Source organism: Oculina patagonica, chromosome 1 (genome assembly GCF_052425735.1).
Source record: "Oculina patagonica isolate OP01 chromosome 1, crgOcupat, whole genome shotgun sequence".
In the NCBI taxonomy this organism is placed as follows: domain Eukaryota; kingdom Metazoa; phylum Cnidaria; class Anthozoa; order Scleractinia; family Oculinidae; genus Oculina; species Oculina patagonica.
In genome coordinates this window covers 13,956,058-13,981,330 of record NC_135758.1, presented here as the reverse complement: position 1 = coordinate 13,981,330, position 25,273 = coordinate 13,956,058, and the positions used below count along the sequence as shown (strand labels likewise).

General features: G+C 39.1%; 2 protein-coding genes and 1 long non-coding RNA gene across 4 annotated transcripts in view; 2 read left to right on the top strand and 1 right to left on the bottom strand.

The window, feature by feature from the left end:
• Positions 1-25,273, top strand: part of LOC144657849 (sulfotransferase 1B1-like) — a 127,428-nt gene that overhangs the window by 9,110 nt on the left and 93,045 nt on the right. The gene's annotated exons all lie outside the window — the stretch shown is intronic.
• LOC144657819 (uncharacterized) lies at positions 233-4,582 on the top strand. The gene is made up of 3 exons (XM_078518188.1): positions 233-393; positions 936-1,363; positions 2,055-4,582. The coding sequence occupies exons 2-3, from the start codon at positions 1,145-1,147 to the stop codon at positions 4,026-4,028; spliced, it is 2,193 nt and encodes a 730-aa protein (XP_078374314.1). The 5' UTR covers positions 233-393; positions 936-1,144; the 3' UTR covers positions 4,029-4,582.
• LOC144657887 (uncharacterized) lies at positions 22,164-23,191 on the bottom strand. Its single transcript, XR_013571626.1, has 3 exons — positions 23,036-23,191; positions 22,741-22,858; positions 22,164-22,493 (listed from the first exon to the last, which is right to left on the bottom strand). It is a non-coding gene; the product is annotated as an uncharacterized LOC144657887 (long non-coding RNA).

The window sequence follows — 25,273 nt, the reverse complement described above, 5'->3', positions numbered from 1 at the left end:
TGACGTCATTTCGAAGTTTCCATTGGCCAATATTGGGCGTTATGTCATCCTTCACTCCAAAAAAGGAGTCCATCATGACCCGGATATTTCGACCAGAATATTTCCCGCCTCCCGGTTCATGGTGATGTCAGGGCGCCCTGATATGTGTATTCGTTTGGCGATCAAATATGGCGTGGAAATGCCCGCTTTGCTTACTCTTCACTTGTCTGACTTTGGATTTGCTGCTGTCGCACTTCAATTCGCAGCACTCTCGTGACACATTAAACATAAAGTGCAGATTCGATAGCTGTGACAGAGATTATACAAAGATAAATTCGCTAGTAAAACACGTGCGAAACAGACACAGAGCGCATCTTTACGACTCTGGACAGAGCAATGGTACCGGTATCTTAGGTGAGTAAACACCTTTATATTACGTACACCTTGAGACAAATAAACTTGACGTTCCTTTAATTTATCACATGTTGATGTTGGATTTGAACTTGATGCATGGGGGAGGGGAGGGGGCACCAGGGGGTAGGACAGGGGCATTGGGGTACGAGATGGTTGATTGCAGCCCTCTATTTTTCTCAGGTTGTTGAACTGCGAGAAAATATAGAGGCTGTGAACAGTTTACATAGGGTCGGCTTTTTGTCCATTCATTTTTGGTGTAATTTCTTGTAGAGAAGTGGCAACTTCCATATTTAAGTATTTATACACTTCAAACACAAAAGGGACAGGAAGGAGCAACTGTATTATAGCTTATTATGGAGGTATCCTTATCACAGAGTTAGAGTTTATATGAAATTATTTTGGTCTCCAGACCAAGAGAACTGTCCCTGTATTATAGGGGTGTCTATAAGAAGAGGATCGACTGTATTTTATCACTGAAAACTTTGCTTAAGGTAAGTGAATTTTTGTGATACAATAATTTCTTTTTTTTTTTTTTCTCGCAGTGCATTCGGAAGAATTTGAGGAAAATGATGACGCTGATAGCAGCCAGGCACCATCAGAAAATGATCATGATGTGGAAACTGGCTCTTCATCTGATAATTCAGACCTTGAAATTGGTGATAGCCGTACTGAATCACCAGAAACACTTCAAGAACTTGGTGAAAAGTTTTTACTAAAAATAAAACACAAAAATTCTCTCAGTGCAAAAACGATGCACAGCATTGGCTGTTGCACATCTGAACTTATTTCGGCTACTGTGACGCAGTTAAGAAAAGGACTCGAGAAATGCTTGGACTCTGCAAACGTGGATATGGATGAAATAGAGGGTCTACAAGATGTGTTTGCTGAAAGTGATGACCTTTGCAAGGCAACTAAGACATTTTCCTGCATGAATGTCGAAAGAAACTGGAAACAAGGTGTTGCCTATGTGGTAAGTGAGAATGTTATAATTTCTTAGAACTAAACAATTAACTTGGCATTTATGTGTGACAGGTTGCCAATTTCACAAATTGACATTTGGCCTCCGGCCAGTGTTTTCCTTTATCACTCAGTGTTTTTCTAGTGGCTGATTTCTGTAAGCACAAATTGTTTTAATTCCAAGCATCCAGTTTTGACTGCAAGTTAAAACTAGCATTGTATATGTGCAATCTTTGTAATGTTTGAGAACATTACAAAAGGTTTGCTCTGTCTTACTCTCATACTGACTGTTAAATTAGTATTGTGTTTTAATTTGTAAAAAAAAATGCTGTAAATGTAACTGATCAGTGTCCCATGTACATCTGCTATGATTAGTGTTCTATGTACATCTGCTATGAGAAGTGAGAACACTCCAGCTGAATGCCTATTTAAGCCTTTTCTGGAAATAACACTTTATTAAAGGGGTTTGTCTGAGACTTAAATTTGGTGAGGCATCACCTGATGTCATGATAGCAACGCTCATATTATAACCCACCTCAAAATTTCACAGTTGCCCTCGAAGCTTTGCTTCTCAGCCAACTGTTCATTTTTCACACAATCTTTCAGCCTCTGGCATTATCTTATTCAAAATATAATGCAGGATAGTACTATAAATAATTCATTGCATGGTATGAAATTGTTTTCTTCTTATTTTTTTTTCAAAGGAACCTTTGAAAATAGTACTGGGAAAGTACAGAAAACCATGCAAGAGGAAAAACAAAAGGACCATAGTACACGTTGAGGATTGTTTTTACTATATACCCATTCTACAAAGCTTGCAGCAACAGTTGTCATCACCGAGGGTATTTGAAATGGTCATGAATGCAGAAGCACAACTGCATCATGAAGACACTTCAACCCTAACTGACTTTAGTAATGGATCATTGTTTAATGAACATCCCTTGTTTTCAAATGATCCAAGGGCTATTCAGTTGTTATTGTACTATGATGATGTTAATGTTTGTAATCCTCTTACCAACAAACCTCATAAGTTGTGCTTATTCTACTATCAACTGGCAAATCTTCTTCCTATGTATCGTTCTAAATTAAGGTCAATTAAACTCTTTGCTGTGTGCTCTTACGAAACCTTTCAAAAATATAAGGAAAAAGCCATCATGGACAAGATATTTGAACCACTTGTTTCTGACATGCAACTTTTAGGTAGGGATGATGGTTATACCTTTACTATAACAAATATAGGCCAAATAGCATTAAGAGGAGCAGTTTTAGCTTTTCTGGCCGACACTCCAGCTAGTCAGTCAGCCGGTGGGTTCAAGGAAGGTGTTGGGGGTGCAAAGCGGAAATGTAGACATTGCATGGCTACTTTTGAGACAATGCAAGAGTATTTTGAAGAAGACTTGTTCCAGCTGCGGGATCATGATGATCATGAGGAGCAGTTGTGGGATATTGAGAATGCACCAAATAAGTATTTAAGGCAGTATTTCTGTAAAGAGTATGGTATTAACAAACGCTCGGCACTTTCTGATCTGCCATTCTTTGACGTTACTCGTCAACTGCCACAAGACATCATGCATATCTTTTTGGAAGGTATCCTTCAATATGAGATAAAGCTCTTACTCAATCATTTAATCAAAAATCAGAAGGTTATTACACTTGAGGAGTTAAATCGTGCAATAAAGCATTTTCCTCTGGGCTACTCAGATGCCAAAAATAGACCAATTGTCATCAAAGATAGTGATCTTGATATAAAAAGCTCCACAAACTTAGGGCAAACAGCAAGTACAATGTGGCTTTTGTCCCAAATATTACCATTTCTTTTAGAAAATTATGTAGATCACATGTCTCCACAATGGACTTCCTTTATGACACTTCTTGAGATAATAGGCATTGCCTTCTGTAGCGAATTAACTGAGGCTAGTGTTCTTTATCTGAAAAGTACTGTTAAGGGGTATTTAACTAATTTTAAGACCACATACAATGTTAATATTATTCCAAAGCAGCATTATCTTGTTCATCTGCCCTCACAAATGCTTACATTTGGCCCTTTGATTCGATGCTGGTGCATGAGATTCGAGGGCAAGCATGCTTATTTTAAAGATTTAGCAAAAAAAATCAGGAATTTTAAAAACCTTCCCTTTTCACTGGCTACAAGAAATCAACAAATGGAGTGTGCAGATTTCATACAAATGGGAGATAACCAGACAGACTTGGATACTATTTGTAGGGAGGATATAATATTTGGGCAGTATAAAGCTTTACAAGGTCAACCAGCAGTTGATGTGAAAAGTCATCTTTTACGATTCTTTGGAATTAATCTAGATCTGGATGTCAATTCTGTGTTTCAGTGTAACCAGATTGAGATCTATGGAACAAAATACAAACCAGGTCTGAACAATTTTCTTTTGTTTCAACTTGATGATGCAGGTTTCCCAATGTTTGGGTGTTTGCAGAAAATTTGGTTCATTGAAGAATATGGTTGTTATTTTGCATTGAATGTCTTTGACACCATAAAGTTTGATGAAAATTTAAATGCATTCAAGATTGAAGAACAAGAACTTGCCTGTGGCTATGAAGTAGTAAGTCATGCACAACTAAAAGACCATCACGTTTATCATGCTTACAAACATTCTGATGAACGTTTTATTGTTACGAGGATGAATATTTTTGCCAGTGTTTGACAAATTTTCTTGCTAGGGTGTTTACTTTACTGATGTTGTGTTTAAAGTGCACATGCAATATCATTATTTATAGTCTTAAGTAATGATCAGTAGTTGGTTATGTAGTTGTTAAAATTTTAGTAGATGCTCTTGTAGTACATTAAGATTCATGTAAGTTGTTATTCAAAATAAAACTTAATTTGATACAAGAAATATTGCTTTTAATTTTCAATTTACAAACTTTGAAATGACAGTTACCACATTCAATTAATAAAAAAATTGTATAAAATAAGAACCTTTCTTCTCTCAGTTTGTAGTTGCTTAAAATAAGGAATTAAACCTCAATTCTCAAAGGGTGAAGCTCTTAAAATAAGAAACATTCAAATCAGGATAACTAGTTGCTTGAAACAAGAAATTCAAATCTCATTTCTCAGGAGTGATGCTCTTAAAATGAGGAATATTTACTTTAGAGTAATAGTACCTTAAAACAAGGACTCTTAATTCTTATTTTTCATAGAATGTTCCCTTAAAATAAGAAATAATTTCTTAATATAAGAATCATGTCTCTTAAATTGAGAATTCTGAAAAAAGTGAACTTAAGAGTGTTCACCAGGCCTAGGGACGCAAGTCTTGTGAGCGTGGAAGGCGTGACCAGCCATGACAAAATAAAAATGGTCAAAATCTCCACCTGGGGACAAGAGAAGGTGGTTTAATGTTATTTAAACCTTGTTGCACACAAGAGGAGTGTAAAAATTATTTATTTTTATTATTATGACCTTTTTCACTATACCTAGCATTGCAGGGCTCTGCAAAATTATTAAGCTGAGGCTTTGAAAGCTTGACAAATAATCTTATCAAATCAATGTAAATATGAACTTTTCATTGCACTGTTTAATATTATTTAAGTGACTTCCTTGAAACGAAAACGTCCTCTTAAACTTTACCTTCTTCATCCTCTTAAACTGTAAAGCTCGACTAATAATCTTCAGATCAAATCAGTGTAAACATGAACTGTTCATTGCACTGTTATTGTGTAAGTGATCAATACCTTGAAATAGAAAATGTCCTCTTAAACTCTAGGAAGTTAAAACAATGCTGTTTGTCATTGTGACAGTTTCTCAGGGAGAAGTGTTGACTTCCCAAGAGGCCCTGATCACTACTGATGTAAACAATAAATCACCAGTTATAAAATAAATTGGCGTTACAAAGCAGATATACACTCTTTACTTAATTATCACTATAAGCAAGGCACAGCCAATCATCACTTTCAGAAACATCCGGCATTCCACTACAGAAAGCATGGCACCATTTCTTACAACCATCACAGCAGATCCAGTCTACAACATCTCCATCATCCTCTGCTTTGGAATGTTCCATGGGGATCTTCCTGTCCATATTGAAGACAGTTCAAGAATACCCTCTTCATGAGGCATTTCATACTTAAAAATCTTCATTACAGATAACAACACACCATTGGGAGCTTGGGAGCAATGTATGTACCACTTGCAAAGGCTTTCCTCAACAGTTCTGGTTTTAAAAAGTATCCAGTACACACACCCTTACACTAAGAGCAACCACTTGATCCAAATGAGCCTCTGGGTCTGCCGTTGTAAGTGAAAGAAACGAGAGTGGTGGGTCCCCAGGATACCAAGTGATTCTATCTTAGGACACCCCTTATTTACAACGTGTATGTATACAGTCCTTTTCATAGCAACAGTACAAATAGAAAACGTACTTAGTGGGTGCCACTGGACACAAATGCGTCCAATTAAGTACCAAAATCTCACTAATCTTTATGTACATCTAAGGATTATTCTTTTGCAATTCTTGTTTTGCTGCCTTAGATCCCTTCAGGGGGGGGGGGGGTTGGAAAAAATTGTTATGGAAAGTATTAGCTAATTTTTTCCAGTGAGATTGGGGATGAACATTTTCTGGAACAACAGAGGGTAACTGCCTTAGCTCACTCAGGCCTAAAGCCCATGTACACACCAGTCTGTGATGGGTAATGCTGGCGAACAGTCTTGACAACACAAGAATGGCATACTTTTCTGTTGCCCTTTCCTAGATAACCATAACGATCAAGCACATATTGCCTATAGCTGGCCTTTCTAAATGATCTTGTGCTGTTATCCTCCCTATCATTTCTTACGTCTCCTCAATTCCTCACTGCACATTGCAGGACATCAGGATCTAGGCACAGTTTTTGGAATCTGGTATGTGTCGTCACACATCTTCGCTGTCCACAACACTTATTCTCGACTTCTTGTGGCATAATTTGGCAGACGCCACACTTGCACCATGGCAAATGGTTCACAGAGGATGGGCCAGGTTCAGGGCTAGCTCCTGAAACAGGTGTTTGCACAAGTTCATTAGCTGAAGCCATATCAGGTGTGACTTCATTCTCATCCTCATCGAGATCGTCCTCGGCAATGAGCAGACCCTGGATGAAATCCATACTGCCAACTCCCCTACATAAGCTTCGTATACACAGCTTTCTCACCATAGGTTCGTCTGACGTCTGAATAAACTCCTACAATGAAATCATATGGATAAACAGCAATAAAAACATGTACAAAATAGTCCCGGGTTATATAAAAAATGTTATGTCCATGGGCAAGTGCACATGTATGTGCTCACTCAAGAATCATTTCATATTGCCATTATATACTTTAGTGCAGCATGAAAAGCCGTCTAAATGTACTATCAAGATAGACCAAGATAAATTCAATACAAAAAGCAATTTTGTCTCTTTTGTCTCTTTTTTTCTCTCTTTGTCTTTTTGTCTATTTCTTTTCTTTAGGGCAATCCTGCTGTACATGAGAAAACAGCAAAACATGCAATCAACATTCTATGTAAACACCCAAGTTACCTTCACATTCTGATTTTCCTGTACTCTTTCATCCTCTTCACTGGGCCTATTATTGGCTGGATTATAGGGTCTAGCTTGGGCTGGGCGACCAGCAGGAGTGGAACTACCTCCATCAGCCTATGGATCCATAAGAAAAAATTATGCATGGACATAAAAAAAACCCAATACTTACGTATACCACAATATCATGTCTCAAAAATAAACACAAATCTCAGAAAGCTACATAACATTTCGCTATCTAAATAATGTTTATGTAGCTAGCCACAAGGCATCACATAAAGCTGCCTTTTTGTACATGTATGCCTTTGAAAGTTTCACAAATACACACAAGCAAGTTCATACAGAAAAAATGATTCATTCGGAAATTGATCAGTTGTGCGAACAGCAACTATACTCATAAATCACACCGCAAACGTACCTTATTTCTACAAGGTTTCGCTGTAGAACCACATGTGCATTCAGCACCACAATGGACGCCTGCCCCTTTGCAAGGACAACCACGATTTGTTCCGCTTGCCCTTCTGGTAGAGCATGTGCTCCTACAGGAGCACGAGACACGGCGTTCCTAGAAGTTATCGATAGAACGTGTAAGCAATATTGAAATTTTTATCCGAAAACGTGTACCAAAACAGAAAACACAAGTCAAATTTGTCACCTTGGAAGGCCGACAGCAACTTAAGTGGAAGAATCTCTTTCCACTTGAACTTCCATAATTTCGAATTACACACAAATACAACAAGGTACGTTGGAAAGCAGCCAAACGGGTAGCCAGCAAGTAAAAAATAATGGTTATTATAACGCGTATTTACGAGTAAATTGCACGAATTGAAAGCCACGATCTAAAATCAAGATGGCGGACAGCTTCGAAATGTTCCAGAAATAGTGGTCATCAATGCGCATGCCCAGCCGTGACGTTGTTCCTTTAAGAATTAAAACCAAATCATCAAATTTTATATTACATTGAGTGCCCCAGCCATACTGTTCTTGTGGAAAGTTCATTTCTGGTTGCAATGATTGCTATGCACATGTCTTGAATAAACTGTTTTTCATTGTTCTGAAGTTATGTCAGTGTTTATTAAGAGAGGAGAAAAGAATATCTATCAACTGACATTTGTGCTATTTTCAGACTCATTCTTTTACATTTCTACATCAAGTTCCTCATTCTGGGAAACACGGAAGTCTGCATTTTCCGTGATGAGAGGCTCATTGTCATCTTTAAAGGAAATCTTGTCCTCATTCAAAAATGCAGAGACTAGATAGGAATGTATCCATTTCATTGAGAAATACATTTAATATCAACGAGCATTCTCACTTAAGAATAACAAGAACATGTAACACGAAGGACGTGGTACGAACGACCCGTACTTAGAACTTGACCAAACTCCTAATGATGCGTGGCAGTCATTCAAAGACCTATTTCTCACAGCGGCCGATGAACACGCACCCGTTGTCACGCGCCGTGTCCGCGGAAGATCTGTGCCATGGTTAACACCTGAGATAAAAGACCTCATGCATCAGCGTGATTATCAACACAAAAAGCGATAACAACAAACAAAGAGCTTCACTGGAGCAACTACAAAAGATTACGTAATGCTGTGAACACAAAAATGCGTAAAGAAAAATGTTGTTATTATTCCACCCAGCTCTCTAATGATCAAAGCTCTAAAGAAATGTGGCGAACACTAAACAAGATCTTACCAAAACAAAAGAAATCTGCGCCCGGGGGATCAGGAACAATGTCGGCAACGAACTTTAACAAGTTCTTCACATCAATTGCAAAGAATCTATGCAGTGTCTTCAAAGACCCTACCTTGCCTAGAATTTTAGCCCCCAGAGTTAACAATGACTTTGCTCTGCAAGAAGTTAGTGCTAGTTTCGTGCGCCACGAACTGTCAAAGTTAAAATCATCCAAAGCTACTGGGCTTGACAAAATCCCCGCAAAACTCCTCAAAGACGCATCCTCTGTAATAGCCAAGCCAATCACTTATCTCATAAAGCTCACAATTTTGTCTGGTGAAATACCATTTCAGTGGAAGGAAGCTAAAGTAACTCCCATCTTTAAGGCAGGGAAAAAGGATGACGAGAACAACTATCGTCCGATTTCAGTTCTCCCCCTCGTTTCCAAGATCATGGAACGAGCGGTCCAAGTTCAACTGTTAGCATTTTTTGAGGTCAACAAAGTTCTGTCGCTATATCAATCCGGCTTCCGTAAGAAGCATTCTACCGAAACCGCGGTCGTCCACTTGGTCGATCATATTCTAGAACACATGGACAAACAACAGTTGACTGGCGCTGCCTTTATTGACTTAAAAAAGGCTTTCGATCTTGTTGATCACAAATGTCTCCTTCACAAGCTAGAGCACTATGGAGTTAGAGGGCACAGTCTCCGCAGGTTCAGAAACTATCTCACCACTTGCTCGCAGCGAGTTCAATATGGAAAGGAGTTATCATCTAGCCTTCCTCTCGACTACGGTGTTCCTCAAGGTTCCTTGTTGGGGCCTCTATTATTTGTGATACACATAAACGATTTGCCTCAATGTTTACTGCACTCGTCAATTAGCATGTATGCGGATGACACTGTTATCTATTATTCTGGATCTGAGGTCAACAACTTCAGGGGACATTTACAAGAAGACCTCAACCGTGTTGAGCAGTGGTTGGTGGACAGTAAGCTAATACTAAATCAGAGCAAAACCAAAGGGTTACTCTTTGGAACAAGAAAATTGCTGCAAACCACCTCGGACTTTGTCCTGCAGATTCAAGGCAAGGACATAGAGAGAGTGACAAAGTTCAATTACCTTGGGACTATGCTCGATGAACAGCTTCACTGGAAAGAGCATATAGACACTACTGGTAACAAAGTTAATAAGCGTCTAGGACTTCTTGCACAGATACGATCTTGCCTCACTCTTAAAGCAGCAAAGTGTGTCTACAATACCCTTATTGACCCAATCTTAAGTTATACTGACACTGCTTGGGGTGAACTGTCTGTTGGCTCCAGCAAAAGTCTACAGCGGCTGCAAAACCGTGCTGCCCGTATCATTCTTAAGCGTGACTCTTCCAGAGATACTTTTAATGTTTTAAGGTGGGCTGACTTAGAAACAAACCGTAAAATACACAAATGTGTTTTAGTTTATAAATGTCTGCATAACTTAGTTCCTCAGTATTTAAGTAACTATTTCATTAGGAACTACAATGTACATGGCTACAACACTCGAAGGAAGGCTGACGTCCATCTACCTAAACCCAAGCTTAGCCTTGGCAAGCGTACTTTTAGATTTTCTGGCTCAGCCCTTTTTAACTCACTACCTTTAAAAATTCAACAAGCTGTATCTCTCTCCTCTTTTAAAAATCTTGTTAAAGCCCACTTTTTTTCATAGCTCCTAATTTTTGATATTATCTTTTTTATATACCAGTTCATGCTTGTAATTCGTTTTAGTTTTTAAACTCTTTTTATATAACTATTTTAATTACTAAACATTAGCTTTTAACTCTATTTTTATAACTATCTTAAACAATTAGATATTTTATATTTTTAGAAATTGTATTTAGCAGGGCCCCTCTGGAGACCAGCCACTGTGCTGAATGGGCCACCTTGCATAAATAAAGTTTTACCTTACCTTACCTTACCTTACCTTACCTTACCTTACCTTACCTTACCTTACCTTACCTTACCTATTGGGCAAATCATACTCAGTGTCCAGATTTCTCTCTAATTATAACGTTCTACTCTATCTCCCCCCAAGTCTTTAGTGTTCCTCATGTTTGTGTTGGAGGGGCAGTGAAGACTGATATCAGAGAATCATAATTGATAATTTAAAAGAACAAAACAAAACTAGGAAAAATAATGTCATTTATATGAGTCATGTGGCGGTCTCATTGTTCGAGAAGTCCTTTTGCATTATAATCTTGTAGCCGCCGCAAGGCTAGTTCCAGTTTCTTTGGCCGTGCTTGAGGTGTGCCCGAGTTCGCCGGCACTGGTGTATCCACAGGGGGAGGAGATGGTGGTTCACGAATGGGTGGTGGATCTGGGCTGGCCGGTACCGATGGATTTGCAGTAGGGTTGGGTGGTGTTGTGTGCATAGGTGGTGGCAGGGGTGCACACCCCTCTTGGTTAGGGCTGGTAAGGTCGGGACAACGCAGTGGCGTGCCAGATGGTGGTGGAGGTGGCAGCTCTGCTAGTGGTGGATTGGGGCTGGGTGGCTTGTCTGGTTTGGGGGTCAGCAGGTTAAGGTGTCGTAGATCATTGGTAATAGTGTGCCGAGGGGCTTGGTTTGCACAGGGATGTACTTTTTTAGAAACTTTCGGTTACGGGTGGTCATCCTGCCGGAGCCATCAACACGCACGACATACTGGTCGAACTGGCGGACCTCAATCACTACGCCTGTCTTGTCCCACTTAGTGGGGTATAGGCCTGTTTGGTTCTGGTTGCGTATGTGGTTGCCAACTGCCAGGGGTGGGAGTCTCTTGGTGTGCTCTGTCCATCTTTCGGCAGCTGTCATGTGGCAGTTTCGCAGAGCTTCCTCTCTCATGGCTAGGGTGTCACTCCAGGTAGGGTGTGGTTGATAGCGGCCTGGCAGGATAGGTATAAAGTCCTTGATAGGCCTGCCGAATACACACTGTGCGGGGGAGAGCTGCATATTAGGGTCTGGTGTGTTCCGATATTGAAGGATGGCATGCTGCAGGGAGTCGGTGTCAAGGCTGCCGTTTAGGGTAGTGTTGTCTGTGATGATCCGTTTAACTGTCTTTACACCAATCTCTGCTCTGCAGTTGGAGTGGGGAATGCTACTGATGATAGACGGTGGTGGACACCCCACTCCTTCAGGAATTGGCATGTGGCTGCTGCAGTGAATTCTGGCCCACCATCTGTTGCACATTCATCCGGGATGCCAAACGTGGCAAATGTGCGCCACAGGCAGTCAATCAGGCCTTTAGATCCTTCTCGTGCTCGTTCAACAATGGGCCAGTTGGAGTAGCAATCTTCCACGACGAGGTAGTTGACCCCCTTGTGGTGGAAGAAGTCAGCACAGATGCATTGGAAGGGGTGAGCTGGAAGAATGGTGGGTGAGGGAGGTGCACTTGGTTGGGATGGTGCCATGCGGTTGCAGGTTTCCCGTAGGGCAAGGATGGCTCGAGTGATGCCAGGCCAGAATACAGTGCTGTCAGCACGTGCGGTCATGGAGGTCACAAACAACGTTGTATGAACGACCTGTACCAGGCCCCTATCGGGCAAATCGTACTCAGTGTCCAGATCTCTATCAAATTATAGCGTTCTGCTCTAGAGACTGCCTTGCAATTGGGAAAGGCATTCACTGAGTATGGTTTGCTGTCCTTTTCTAGGTTGAGGTTGACAGTCACTTCAACAAAACAGATTTATATCAGCATGAAGCTCGCCTGTTGCAATGGTAATATTTAGCGATCTGGGAGCCTGGCATAGTGGCTATTTTCTTTTCAAAGTTCTTGTCATTGGATGTAATGTTAAAATGTCCGGGCAACAAATCCAAGGTTGCACTTCTTGCTGCACTCCTTTGCTGATATCCTGTCTTGTTGGTGAAGACATGGTTGTTGCACTTGTAGTTGTTAAACACTTGCCAAAAAACGGTGAAATTTCCATTTTGTGAATGTGTAGAGTTCTCTGTCCTGCACTGTTGCGATCTGATTGCCCCAGATTGACATTGAAATAGATCTAGTGGCAATTGGTCAGTATAGCATCACAAACTTTCTCAGTGGTTTTTTCGGATACAGCATGCGCCTCTACTTTCAATTTTATTGTTCTGCCCACATTGTAAGTACCAGATGTTGATTTCATTAACATGCTGATCACTGTAGTGTGGACAGGTTGCTGCTGTACAAATTGAAAAGTCTTGCTTTGCTTTGTACTGGATTATTGTGGGAATCATTACAAAGGTCAACCTTTTATGACATATTGCTACCCTCTCTAATTGGGGGCAAATACATATTAAAAGTTACAAAGTAATTATTAATAAGAATATTTGAAAAGTTCTTACAAAATAAAAATTACAAGAACATTAAATTGTATAAAATTTAAAAATTCTATATTGCTAATTCATATCAAAAACTAAATATTCCAGTCTTTCTGAAAGGCTAGTAAGGCAAACTCAAAAGGGGATTGATAGTTCAGTTTAAGACAGGTTTTGATTAACTTATAAACTTCAGCTTCCAGTGTAGCATCCCACATCCAGATGTGTGGTTGAATATGAAGCACCCCAGGCCACTGTTGGTTTGCTGGTGGGAAGGGTCAGCACTGGCAGTCTCTCTGGTTGTGGTACGGGCTAGAGCAGATGGGACAGTGTGGCTTAGCTTAACCAAAGAAGGCCACCACCTAAAGTTCAAGGTACGTGGCACCAGTTGATTTTGTTTTCAATTCTAGTGCTATTCTGTGTTTACAGGTTGTCTGCTGAGTTTTTTTATTGATGTAGTTAGCTAACACCACCTACAGTAAAAGAAAAACTTAAATTCATTTCTACTTACATTATACTTGCAATTTAAATAACGATTCTAGTGACAAAAAAGAAATCAACTGTTAATGGTTATGATTAAAAACGGTTTGTATCTGATCTTAAAAAAGCTGTTAAAAACGTATAAAAAACTGAATTTTCGGTAACTCTATGTTTCCTTCATCAGAGTTTAAAATTGCTTCAGTTCTTTTTTGCATAATAAGTTTTTATACGCCGCCGGTCTCTAGAGATTTTCCCAATGTTAAACAAACTTGCGGGAAATGTATATGTTCGTTCACGCAGTTAATGTCCTGGATGGAATGTAGCGCTTCTAGGAAAAGGCGTTGTTGTTAATGGTTAAGTCATGGTTAATGGTTAAGTCATGGGCAGATGGGTGGTGAAATTCTTTTATTCCCCAGGACAGACCTTTGAATTTGGTAGCCACACAGCAAATGAACATAGAGGGAAGGCTGTAACAAGCACTGTTGTGTAAGCTTAGCCACTTGTGAAAACTGTTTTCCACTTGGTCGTGTTAGAGGAGGAGCCTGGACCTGAGTCATCAAATCTGAACTGAAGCTCGGGACTTGGGGCTGAGTTAGTGAGCTGGGGAGTAACAAAGTAAAATTGATGTACTCAGTCCACAAGATTTTGTCAGCCATGCTTTTATCCACTTGGCATTAAACGCCATGTGGTGTGGCAGCACCAGCTCAACGTTGTGGAAAGGTTGTTGGCAAGACGACAAGACAATGGTACAGCTGGGTTGACTCTGAGAGTGACGGATGTTTTTGCAGTGCTTCTGCAAGACTGTTGTGGTAATCATTACAAAGGTCAACTTTTTAAGCGATGACGTGTAACTGATGACGTCATCGCTTTAATGCAGGCACCCGATCGACCGGATCCGTTTAGCTCAATCGAACAGAAATCAAGTTTAACTTAATAACAAGAAATCGCCGCGTGGAACACAAAAGCAAAATACTCCCGTGCAGTAAGAATGGGACCCTAAAATGTATAAACGAAAGGGACTAAATTTTATGTGATGGGATCTATTAGATTTGGTAGACAGAGATTTCTAATTCTTAGAAGATACAGGGCCACTGTAAGCAAGAGACCGTTTGACCTTTCTCGCAGCTTAAAAGCTAGCTCCCGCGTATCGTATGTCGTTTATCGCAAGTCATGCTCTAAGACCTATAATATAACGTAATCTTTGTTGAGACAACATAGGGAAATCAAAAAATGTATATATATAACTGTAGTTGTACAATTGAGCAAATCTACGAAGAAAATGTATTTTTAACCCCTTGTGAAACGTCATCGCTTCAGCATGTATTGCATGCCGTTTATTTGACATATTGATACCCTCTTTTGGGGGCAAAAACATGTCAAAAGTTACAAAGTAGAATTAATTAGAATATTTGAAAAGTGCCAACAACATAAAAATGAACAAAAACATTAATTTGTATAAAATGAGACAAAATTTAAAAAGTTTATATTGCTTATTCAAAAGCTAAGCATTTAAGTCTTTTTAAAAGGCCAGTAAGGCAAACCTCAAAATGGGATTGAGAGGTCTGTTTAAGACAGGTTTTGATTAAATTATAAACTTCACCTTCCAGTGTGGCATCCCCACCTTTCTTGGCAGCTCATCCATACCTTGTCCACATGCCATGTACAAAGGTTGCTCTCAGACTGATTTGTGAAAGAAGACTGGTAGCACCTAGCTCCGTCTGCGTGTTTTCCAGAAAACAAAACTTGTTCATCAACATAAATGACCTATGAGTGCAGTATGGAATAATTTGATTGGGACCTTGGGTAGAAAGGCAGCCAATCCTTTGTCTAGTGTGCTCTCCTCCCCGGATTGCTATCTCTTCAGACGACAAAAAGCAATCTACGGTTGACAAGGCTGTTATTAAGGAAAAAACCAGAACCAAAATATGGTAAACAGGTCCAGAAATAATTGGTTAACATTTGTACAACCGAAGAATTCAATTTCGAACTCTATGATTTCAAAAAGCATTCTATGGATATCCAGCTTTGGTTTTCCCTCAGGGGCCCAAATTCACCGACTCCATTTTGTGATCAAATTTGGCTTCCCATTGTCATGAAGTAATTTCATTCCCTTAAAGTAATTACTTACAAACTGTAATGGATTGCTTTTAATCCCATTTTCCACAGCAGCATTAATAAACAGTTCATCAAGGATCTTTCCTTTTGTGTTCGAGCATAGCTTTCCAACGAGCTGGTTGATGAACGTAAATAGCAGGTTGCAGCTGCACGATTTTAATCTGTCAGATTATGTCAAATATCTGATCTTATTTGATGCAAGTTAGAGCCTTCACAGTCACAGCAACCAACTGTTTCCAGAGAGGAAATCCATAACCAAACCTTTCTTTTTTTTTTAGGGATAAATGCATTGCCTTTAGGAGGTGCAGGACCCACCCTGAAATTCACACCTTTGCTATTTCATAGAGAACATCTTAGCTAATAATATACTTACAGCAGACAACTTGGATGTTAACTTGACAGATTTGTGCCAAACATCAAGAGAATGAAAAAAGTGTTCTGACCAGCACTACACAATTCTGACCTGTCAAACGGCACAAACATTGAGATTATACAGTGAATAAAAAACAGTACAATGCAATTTCAAGCACTAAATAGCGTGAATGTTTTTTATCTCTGAATGCAAAACTAATATTTTTCACCTTTCTGGACAGAATTTGCTAAAAAAAAATTGATTTCATGTGTAATTGAACTGCTGAAAGATGAACAACAAGTAGACACCAACACATCATGATAATATCATGGCCTGGCGTAAACACAAGGCTCGATTACTTACTAGTTCTATCTAAATAGGGTGTATTGGAATAACAGTTACCCTCAACTTCTGCCACAAGGCTTTTAAACAACTTTACTATGTCCAAATATTATTGAAAACAGTCACCTGCTGGCATCCAAAGCATGTGGGGCAAACTATAGAAAATGAATCGTAAAAAATTACAACTTTTCCTTTCAGTTTTCTTACCATCTTCATTATAACACTAGAGGCATCAGTGACAAGCTCTTGAAGATTTAATATCCCCACCATTCTCTCAAGGATCCTCTTGCATCCCATCTTTTCCATGAGCGAAGAAGTTCCACCTACCTCTCTTTTGTCTACTACCTCAACATTGACAAATAGATCGAGGAAGTGGTCCATCATGGTGTACAGGCAATACTTGGCACTAAAACCAAGAGAGTCCATTTGCCCATCGCCACACGGAACCAAAAGCTCCTTTTCAAATAGATTCCAAATTTTTACTTTCATTTCACCCCTTAGTTCCTTAATGCTTGGTATGACATAAAATGTCTAAATGCGGTGAAAGGTTGTTGATGAGATGAAACTCCAGTTTAAACAAAGTGCGAGGAGGCTGATTTTCTCAAAGTTATTTCCAGTAATTGATGTTGCTGCTGCCAAACGAGTTAAGGAAACAAACAGTTTTTGCCCACCTTTGTTGGAAAGCACTTTAGACGAGTGCTACACCTCATGAAGGCCGTTTTTGCAAAAGTATCTAACTTTCAGCACACCAGCTTCAAGCTTTTGCTCCAGGACTTTTTTTTCTTCACAACTCTTCTTACTAGGACCCTCAAACAATGGCACAATTTTCTCTACATCCATTATCACTCGTGCACCTTCGTACACGGCTTGGTATTTTAGTGATGAATCTTTGCACTTCTGAAGTTCCATATAGTCCTTCTGTACCTTTTCCTTTAAAACATAATCAGGGCTGATTTCAGGTTCTTCTTGTGGTCCTTGAATCACAGACTCACTTTCATCACTAGGGAATGATTCAATAGCTGTCAGAGTTGCACTGTCATCAACTTAATGCTCATGGGACCTGCAAAACAATACATTATTTTAAAATGATTAAAATTAATGATAAAATTAATTTAAAACAGGCGAAATTCATACGATTCTTACTTGTGCCATAAATATTGGCAGTTTTCACTGACTGCCAAAGTAACTTTTAGTCAATTGTAGGCTTCTCTTCCTCACTCTTACTCTTGTTATACCACAGGATGTTACTTTACTCCCTATAATAGGTACAAGATGTGTCTGGTTTTATTAATGGGACATTTACTAACCTGAAAGATAGAGGCTGATATGGGTCTTCTTCTTCGCGTTCACATTCACTGGACAAGAGACGACTTGTCATCTGACAAAGAACCGTCAGTGGACTCATCACTTGAACCAGGATCAGAACTATAAACGAAAATTGCAAAACACCTTATACACCTCCACAGTTTCCATTTTGTCACTTAACTGCCCTGTTAATTGCAAAAGTCCTTGTGAATTAATAAATGAAAGCAAAGGAAAGAAAGAAAAGAAAGAAAGAAGGAAGGAAGGAAAAGATAAAATAAATATACTAAAATAAACTATTAAATAAGAGACAAAAAAATAGCACGTAAGGTATTGTGAAAAGTGCTAAAACCTTCGCTGTTGTCCCATGCAACATTTCCAGATAGTATAGATTCCTCTGCAACTGGCACGTAACCACTTCTCGAGTCACAGTGGACAACAATGTCATTGTAGTTGGCCAATGCCTCTTTCGCAGCTTTCTTTTCTGCGTCGTTCTTTTTTCTTAGTTTGGAGCGCTGCTGTGAGTAAGCTGAAATTAAGGAACAAGATAGAATCATATATCTCAGTAGTACTTCATAGTTAAAAAAAGTCACAGTTAAAAATTAGTATTCATGTTACCACTCGATAATCCACTATTCTGCCTCCTTGTTTATCATCTCCTACTCCTGACATCGTCTTATCAAAGACATGGAGCACACGATCTTATCGCGGATGGTCTGCGCCACTGACTCTGCAAGTGACCTAAGACCAGCACTCTCCAACAGTCCTTTATTCACACCGTCTTGTAACAATTTACTCCTTAGAGTTGCAAGCCGGAGTTTTTTCTTTTCAAGGTCTTCCAGCAGTTGATTAGCCTGCTTGAAGAATGTTGAGTTGCCAACCAAAACTGAAATGGAGTGACTAGAAATGGCACTGAACTGCTCCAGTGCTTCAGCCTCCTTGATTTCTTGGGAAAGTCTGAAGTACTCCGCCCTCTCATTGTCACTCGCACCAGAACTAGAAGCTTCTTCATCTAAAAAAGAATTTAATATAAGTTAGTTTAACGTTTGGCCAAAATGAAGCCTAAAATTTGCCCTGAGAATGCTTTGCACTTATGAGTCATAAGACTGAAATGAAGGCTGAAAAAAGGCCATTTTCAATTTGCGAATGTATAATTAAAAAATGTTAAACATTAAAAACACACAAATAATGAATTCATAAATGAATCAACCACTAAATAAACAAACATGACTTTAAACAACATATACATACCTTGTGCTGCTCTGATTATCTCGTTTTTCCACCCTTTAAGCACTGTTTCTGTGACCCCGGTTTTGACGAGTTCATCACTTTGAGTTTCGATTTCTCTAAGGATCTACAAAGGAAAACCAAAGGGAGTAAAAAATTGTTAAATATATATGAACACCTGAATTGTTAATAAATAAACAAAAAACTGAGTGAGTGAACACATTAATTAAGGAACGAACAAAAGAACAAAAAGGAACTACTGATGGGCTCATAATATTTGCAGTGTTGACGATTTCAGACCTGCAAACTACACATTAGTACCCCCACATTAATTTGGCCTCAACATTTGTTATTTGAGGATGAATGAATCTTAAGCAGGGTACTGTTAATATTTACTTAATTTCAGTTTGGTAAATTGCACTGTAACTGCATGTGGCCAAAACTTTGGACCAGGATGGTGGCCACATACTGACCTTACAAGTGTGGTGTAGAAGAAAACAAAAACAAACCTTCACATAACGTAATGATAAGTATTTAGGCAAGTAAAGTATCTATCTTTCATTCCAGAACAGGACATGTTCTGTCAAATGCTCCATACGTCCTAAAATGAAATCAAAGTTTTTAAAGAACAATTAGTTTGTTTATATTTAATTGAGCAAATAATGTTCTGGTACACCACAAGAACATAATATAAACCATAGCTGTTTTATTCTGGTCACAGATAAGTGAAATAAATTATACACCAACCTGCCCTTGAAACGTTCTTTGTGGTTGAACCGCACCTTGATAAGTATTGGAAAGCTGTTTCCATTTCTTCACTTGTGGTTAGCCCTGGGTTCAATAGTAAAAAGTCACTTTCACATACATTGCTTACAAGGTAGACTCTTGTGTAGCAATATTGGCTAATCGCAATTCTTACCTTACAATTAAAATTTAAAAAGAAAATACATCGACGTAAGATTATTAGTAGTGAATTGAGCGTAATATGGTCAACTACTAGCTGAAACAATTTCCCCTTTCGCTCAAGTTATTTTCAAAAATCATTGCATTATGCCTATGCAAAATGTAGGTTGTCAAAGTTTGTCAAGCATTGCTTCACCCGACATTGTCCTTGTGTGTAAAAAGGAGACTGGAAATCTTGCAATTTAAAATAAAATACCTCTACGAGCACACGCACCTGCTGCTGTGATGAGCTATGTTCGGTGCAAAGGTTGTGCAACTGCACACCCAGCAGCCCTGGCTTTTATGGCCCTCGGTGTCTTGACAGGATCTCAGTTTCCCTACTATTTTAAGCGTTAAGTGGCCAAAAAAAATACTGGTCTCCTTCCAGAATAAACCAAGTTTTTCCATCGTATGTCTGGAAACAGGAGGGCAGCTCATCCTAAGAAAATGAAACAACCTAGCGCATGTAAAATGTTCAATGCCCTGACAGGGGTTAGACTACTGAACTTACAAAACTTACGCTGCCCTTTTCAGCAATAAAAAGTGCAAAATATATTGAGTTTATTTGATGCCCTTGATTTAATTACAGTAATTTAGGGGGAAAAGTTAACTTAACATAGAAACGAAAGAGGTTGCTCTCAGACGGATTTGTGAAAGAAGACTGGTAGCACCTAGCTCCGTCAGCGTGTTTTCCAGCTGAACCAGACTTTGTTCATCAACATAAATGACCTACGAGTGCAGTATGGAATAATTTGATTGGGACCTTGGGTAGAAAGGCAGCCAATCCTTTGTCTAGTGTGCTCTCCTCTGAGGATTGCTATCTCTTCAGACGACAAAAAGCAATCTACGGTTGACAAGGCTGTTATCAAGGGAAAAAACAGTACCAAAATATGGTAAACAGGTCCAGAAATTATTGGTTAACATTTGTACAGCCGAAGAATTCAGTTTGAAACTCTATGAGTCCAAACGGCATTCTATGGATATCCAGCTTTAGTTTTCCTTCAGGGCCCCAAATTCACTGACTCCATTTTGCGATAAAAATTTGGCTTCCCATTGTCATGAAGTAATTTTATTCCCTTTAGTAATAACTTACAAACTGTAATGGATTGCTTTTAATCCCATTTTCCACAGCAGCATTGATAAACAGTTCATCACGGATCTTTCCTTTTGTGTTCGAGCATAGCTTTCCAACTAGCTGGTTGATGAACGTAAATAGCAGGTTGCAGCTGCACGATTTTAATCTGTCAGATTATGTCAAATATCTGATCTTATTTGATGCAAGTTAGAGCCTTCACAGCCACAGCAACCAACTGTTTTCCAGAGAGGAAATCCATAACCAAACCTATCTTTTTTTAAGTGGGATTAATGCATTACCTTTAGGAGGTGCAGCACCCACCCTGAAATTTACACCTTTGCTATTTCATAGAGAACATCTTAGCTAATAATATACTTACAGCAGACAACTTGGCTGTTAACTTGACAGATTTGTGCCAAACATCTAGAAAAGTGTTCCAGCACTTCACAATTCTGACCTGTCAAAAGGCACAAACATTGAGATTATACAGTGAATAAAAAAACGGTACAATGCAATTTCAAGCACTAAATAGCGTGAATGTTATTTATCTATGAATGCAAAACTAATATTTTTCACCTTTCTGGACAGAATTTGCTAAAAAAAATTGATTTCATGTGTAATTGAACTGCTGAAAGATGAACAACAAGTAGAAACCATCAACACATCATGATAATATTATGGCCTGGTGTAAACACAAGCGTCCATTACTAACTAGTTCTATCTGAATAGGGTGTATTGGAATAACAGTTACCCTCAACTTCAGCCGCAAGGCTTGTAAACAACTCTACTTTGTCCAAATATTATTGAAAACAGTCACCTGCTGGCATCAAAGCATGTGGGGCAAACTATAGAAAATGAATCGTAAAAAATTACAACTTTACCTTTCAGTTCTCTCACCATCTTCATTATAACACCAGAGGCATCAGTGACAAGCTGTTGAAGATTTAATATCCCCCCACCATTCTCTCAAGGATCCTCTTGCATCCCATCTTTTCCATGAGCGAAGAAGTTCCACCTGCCTCTCTTTTGTCCACTACCTCAACATTGACAAATAGTTCCAGGAAGTGGTCCATCATGGTGTACAGGCAATACTTGGCACTAAAACCAGGGGAGTCCATTCGCCCATCGCTACACGGAACCAAAAGCTCCTTTTCAAATAGATTCCAAATTTTTTACTTTCATTTCACCCCATAGTTCCTTGATGCTTGGTATGACATAAAATGTCTGAATGCGGTGAAAGGTTGTCGATGAGATGAAACTCCAGTTCAAACAAAGTGCGAGGAGGCTGATTTTCTCAAAGTTATTTCCGGTAATTGATGTTGCTGCTGCCAAAAGAGTTGATGAAACAGTTTTTGCCCACGTTTGTTGGAAAGCACTTTAGACGAGTGCCACACCTCATGAAGGCCATTTTTGCATAGTATCTAACTGTTAGCACACCAGCTTAAAACTTTTGCTCCAGGACTTCTTTTTTTCTTCACAACTCTCCTTCTCACAAGGACCCTCAAACAATGGCACAATTTTCTTTACATCCATTATTACTCGTGCACCTTCGTATACGGCTTGGTATTTTAGTGATGAATCTTTGCACTTCTGAAGTTCCATAAAGTCCTTCTGTACCGTTTCCTTTAATATTTTCCTGTGCTCTTCAAATGTAACAGGTCCCATTTCTGGGGGTAGAACATCCTCAGGGCTGATTTCAGGTTCTTCTTGGGGTCCTTAAACCACAGACTCACTTTCATCACTAGGGCATAATTCAATAGCCGTCAGAGTTGCACTGTCATCAACTGAATGCTCATGGGAACTGCAAAACAATAAATTATTGTAAAATGATTAAAATTAATGATAAAATTAATTGAAAACAGGCGAAATTCATACGATTCTTTCTTGTGCCATAAATATGGACAGTTTTCACTGACTGCCAAAGTAACTTTCAGTCAATTGTAGGCTTCTCTTCCTCACTCTTACTCTTGTTATACCACAGGATGTTACTTTACTCCCTATAATAGAAACAAGATGTGTTTGGTTTCATTAATGGGACAATTACTAACCTGAAAGATAGAGGTTTATATGGGTCTTCTTCTTCGTGTTCACCTTCACTGGACAAGAGACGACTTGTCATCTGACAAAGAACCGTCAGTGGACTCATCACTTGAACCAGGATCAGAACTATAAACAAAAGGCAAAACAAAGCTTAAATGTTGTTTTTGTTTTAGACAAAGAAAGTAAAGGGGGACACCTAATGTGAAAAAATATGTATCAATGGAGTAAAAGATCAACACCTAAAACCAGAATATGATCCTAAGTTTGCAGTAAAGTAACACCAATTGTCACACAAGTACATACCTTATAATTTCATCCGAGAATGGATCTCCAGTAATACTCCCAAATGCAGGATTGAGGGTTGCCATACTCTGCACAATTGACGCTGCAGACACTGAAATTTCTTGTGCAAGAGAATCGTCCCCTTCTGGGTCTAACCCAACAGATTCCCCAGTTATGTCGACAGTGTGAGAGGAAAAATAATGATAACGATATTCAAAACCTATCATTATCATCATGATCGTGCCATTGGATGCATAAGGCCTCATTCAAAACCTATAATAAGACACTGGACAACTATGGTTTCAAGGTCTTTGGCTGACTTTCCAGAATGCTTTTTCCCCTGGTGTAGCTCTTTCATTTTCTCTTTAAATTTACTCCAGTCTTTACCACCGGCAGCCAGTGAGCAAAGCATCATAGGAAAATGCACCTAAATGCATTCAGGTCTATGGCAACGATTGGCCATGACAATATTTTTTTTGCTATGGCAATGGTAGGCCATGGCCAATGTTTTCGTTTTAGTGTTTTTCCTCTTACCAGAAGTTTTTGCGCCTTCACTGCTTTCTGCGGAACTCTTCTTTATCGAAGCGCCGGCACCTTCGACTTGTGGTTGACTTTGCTCAAGGTCCTGAAGGTAGTAGTACTGTGGCTGTGGCTGTGCCTTGTTGCAGTAGAATTGAGATCCATAATAGTTTATGTTGTAATATTGTTGATGTTTGGGAAAGAAAAAATTTGATTTGCTCCTCGTGGATCCATCTCGGAATGGCGGTTTTGGCGGTAAATGGGGTCATGCACATTATATCATTTTGCTTGGTATCAATTAAAAAATATGATGTTTAAGGGTATCTGTCAAGGAACAAAAGATTTTCTCGCCTGACAAAAAATTGTAGTCCTCCAAAGCTAGTCGATGGCATGTTTGAAGTTTGGTGCTAGTTACAAAAATTTTGGTGGGTCACGAAAATCGTTCGCACTAAAAATGGTTTCACGTTGACATATTTTTTTGCAAAACAAACATAATTTCGCGTAGTGCGAACAGGCTCTTAATGACGTATTTTGAGGAGTTAGCAAAGAAGAAGGTGGAACCGAGTAGGAAAGGCATGTGAGCTTAATAAAAGACAGAAATACAGCTGCGTGAGCTAACAGGGGAAAAGACCAAAAGAAGGGGTACAATAATGAAATACCTTACTTTTGTTTTCTTTGACGTAATGCACTTCAGTTTATAAGGGTAAATTTCAGTGAAGTCTCAAAAAGTCAAAATTTTATTAGCTATTTACAATCCAATGATCAAACATGTCTTTCCTTTTTTCTTTGTTTCTCTTTCTTCTTTGTGTTTTCTATCCCTTTGAAAACAAAACACTGTTACACTTCAAAAACAAAACACTCAGTAGCTATAAGGCTATAGTCTCTTGTTACCCGAAGCAGAATTTTTTTTTTTTGGTGGCCAAGCAAAATTTAAAGTATTGATGAACTAGTGATGTATAAATATATGATAGAAGTTATTTGTTTCAACTTTATGTTCTTTTGTCAAAACGGCCAAAACAGTCTAAATCCACCCCGACCCCACACCCTAAGCATTGTGTTTTGGATCTCTTTCTTCCACCCACAACAGTTCTGTTGGAACAAACGATATAGTCCTTCTTCTTTCTGTCAGGCAGTTTTCCAATTTGGTGATCTTGTGGAACTACGGGCTGGTCAGGTTTAAGATGCAACTCCTGGCCACAAATTTCCTCTATGGCTGTACACATAAATGGTACGCGAGTGAGTTTTCTTGTGGCTGAAGTGTTTTTGCTGTAAAGGACATATGCACAATATACCATTCTGTCAAGTATGGCAAAAAACACTTCTACCAAAACTTGTGAAAAGCTGTCTCAGCTGCCACATGGTCGGCCATCTGATCAAGCCAATCCACACCACCCATATGTTTATTGTACATAGACACAGGGTGGGGGAGTTGTTTGACTGTGCCATTCTGCCTTTGATGATCCACCATCCCTGCTGGGATCCCAGTGGTTAACATTAAACATGGATTCTTCTGATTTTTTTCTTTACATGAAAGGGCAAGAATTGGCCCTTTCCTGAAATACAGCTGGCCATTCTTTATATTTTTCTAGCCTTATCATAGGAATCCGGAGAGTCAAGGGTAATCGGGCCTTAGCGTCCCCATATGTAAACTGGCTAAAATGATAAAGCCTGTGCTTTGGATCACTGACTGGCCGCTGTATGTGCTGGGAGCAGACTCATTCTTTGTTGTTTGGCGACAAG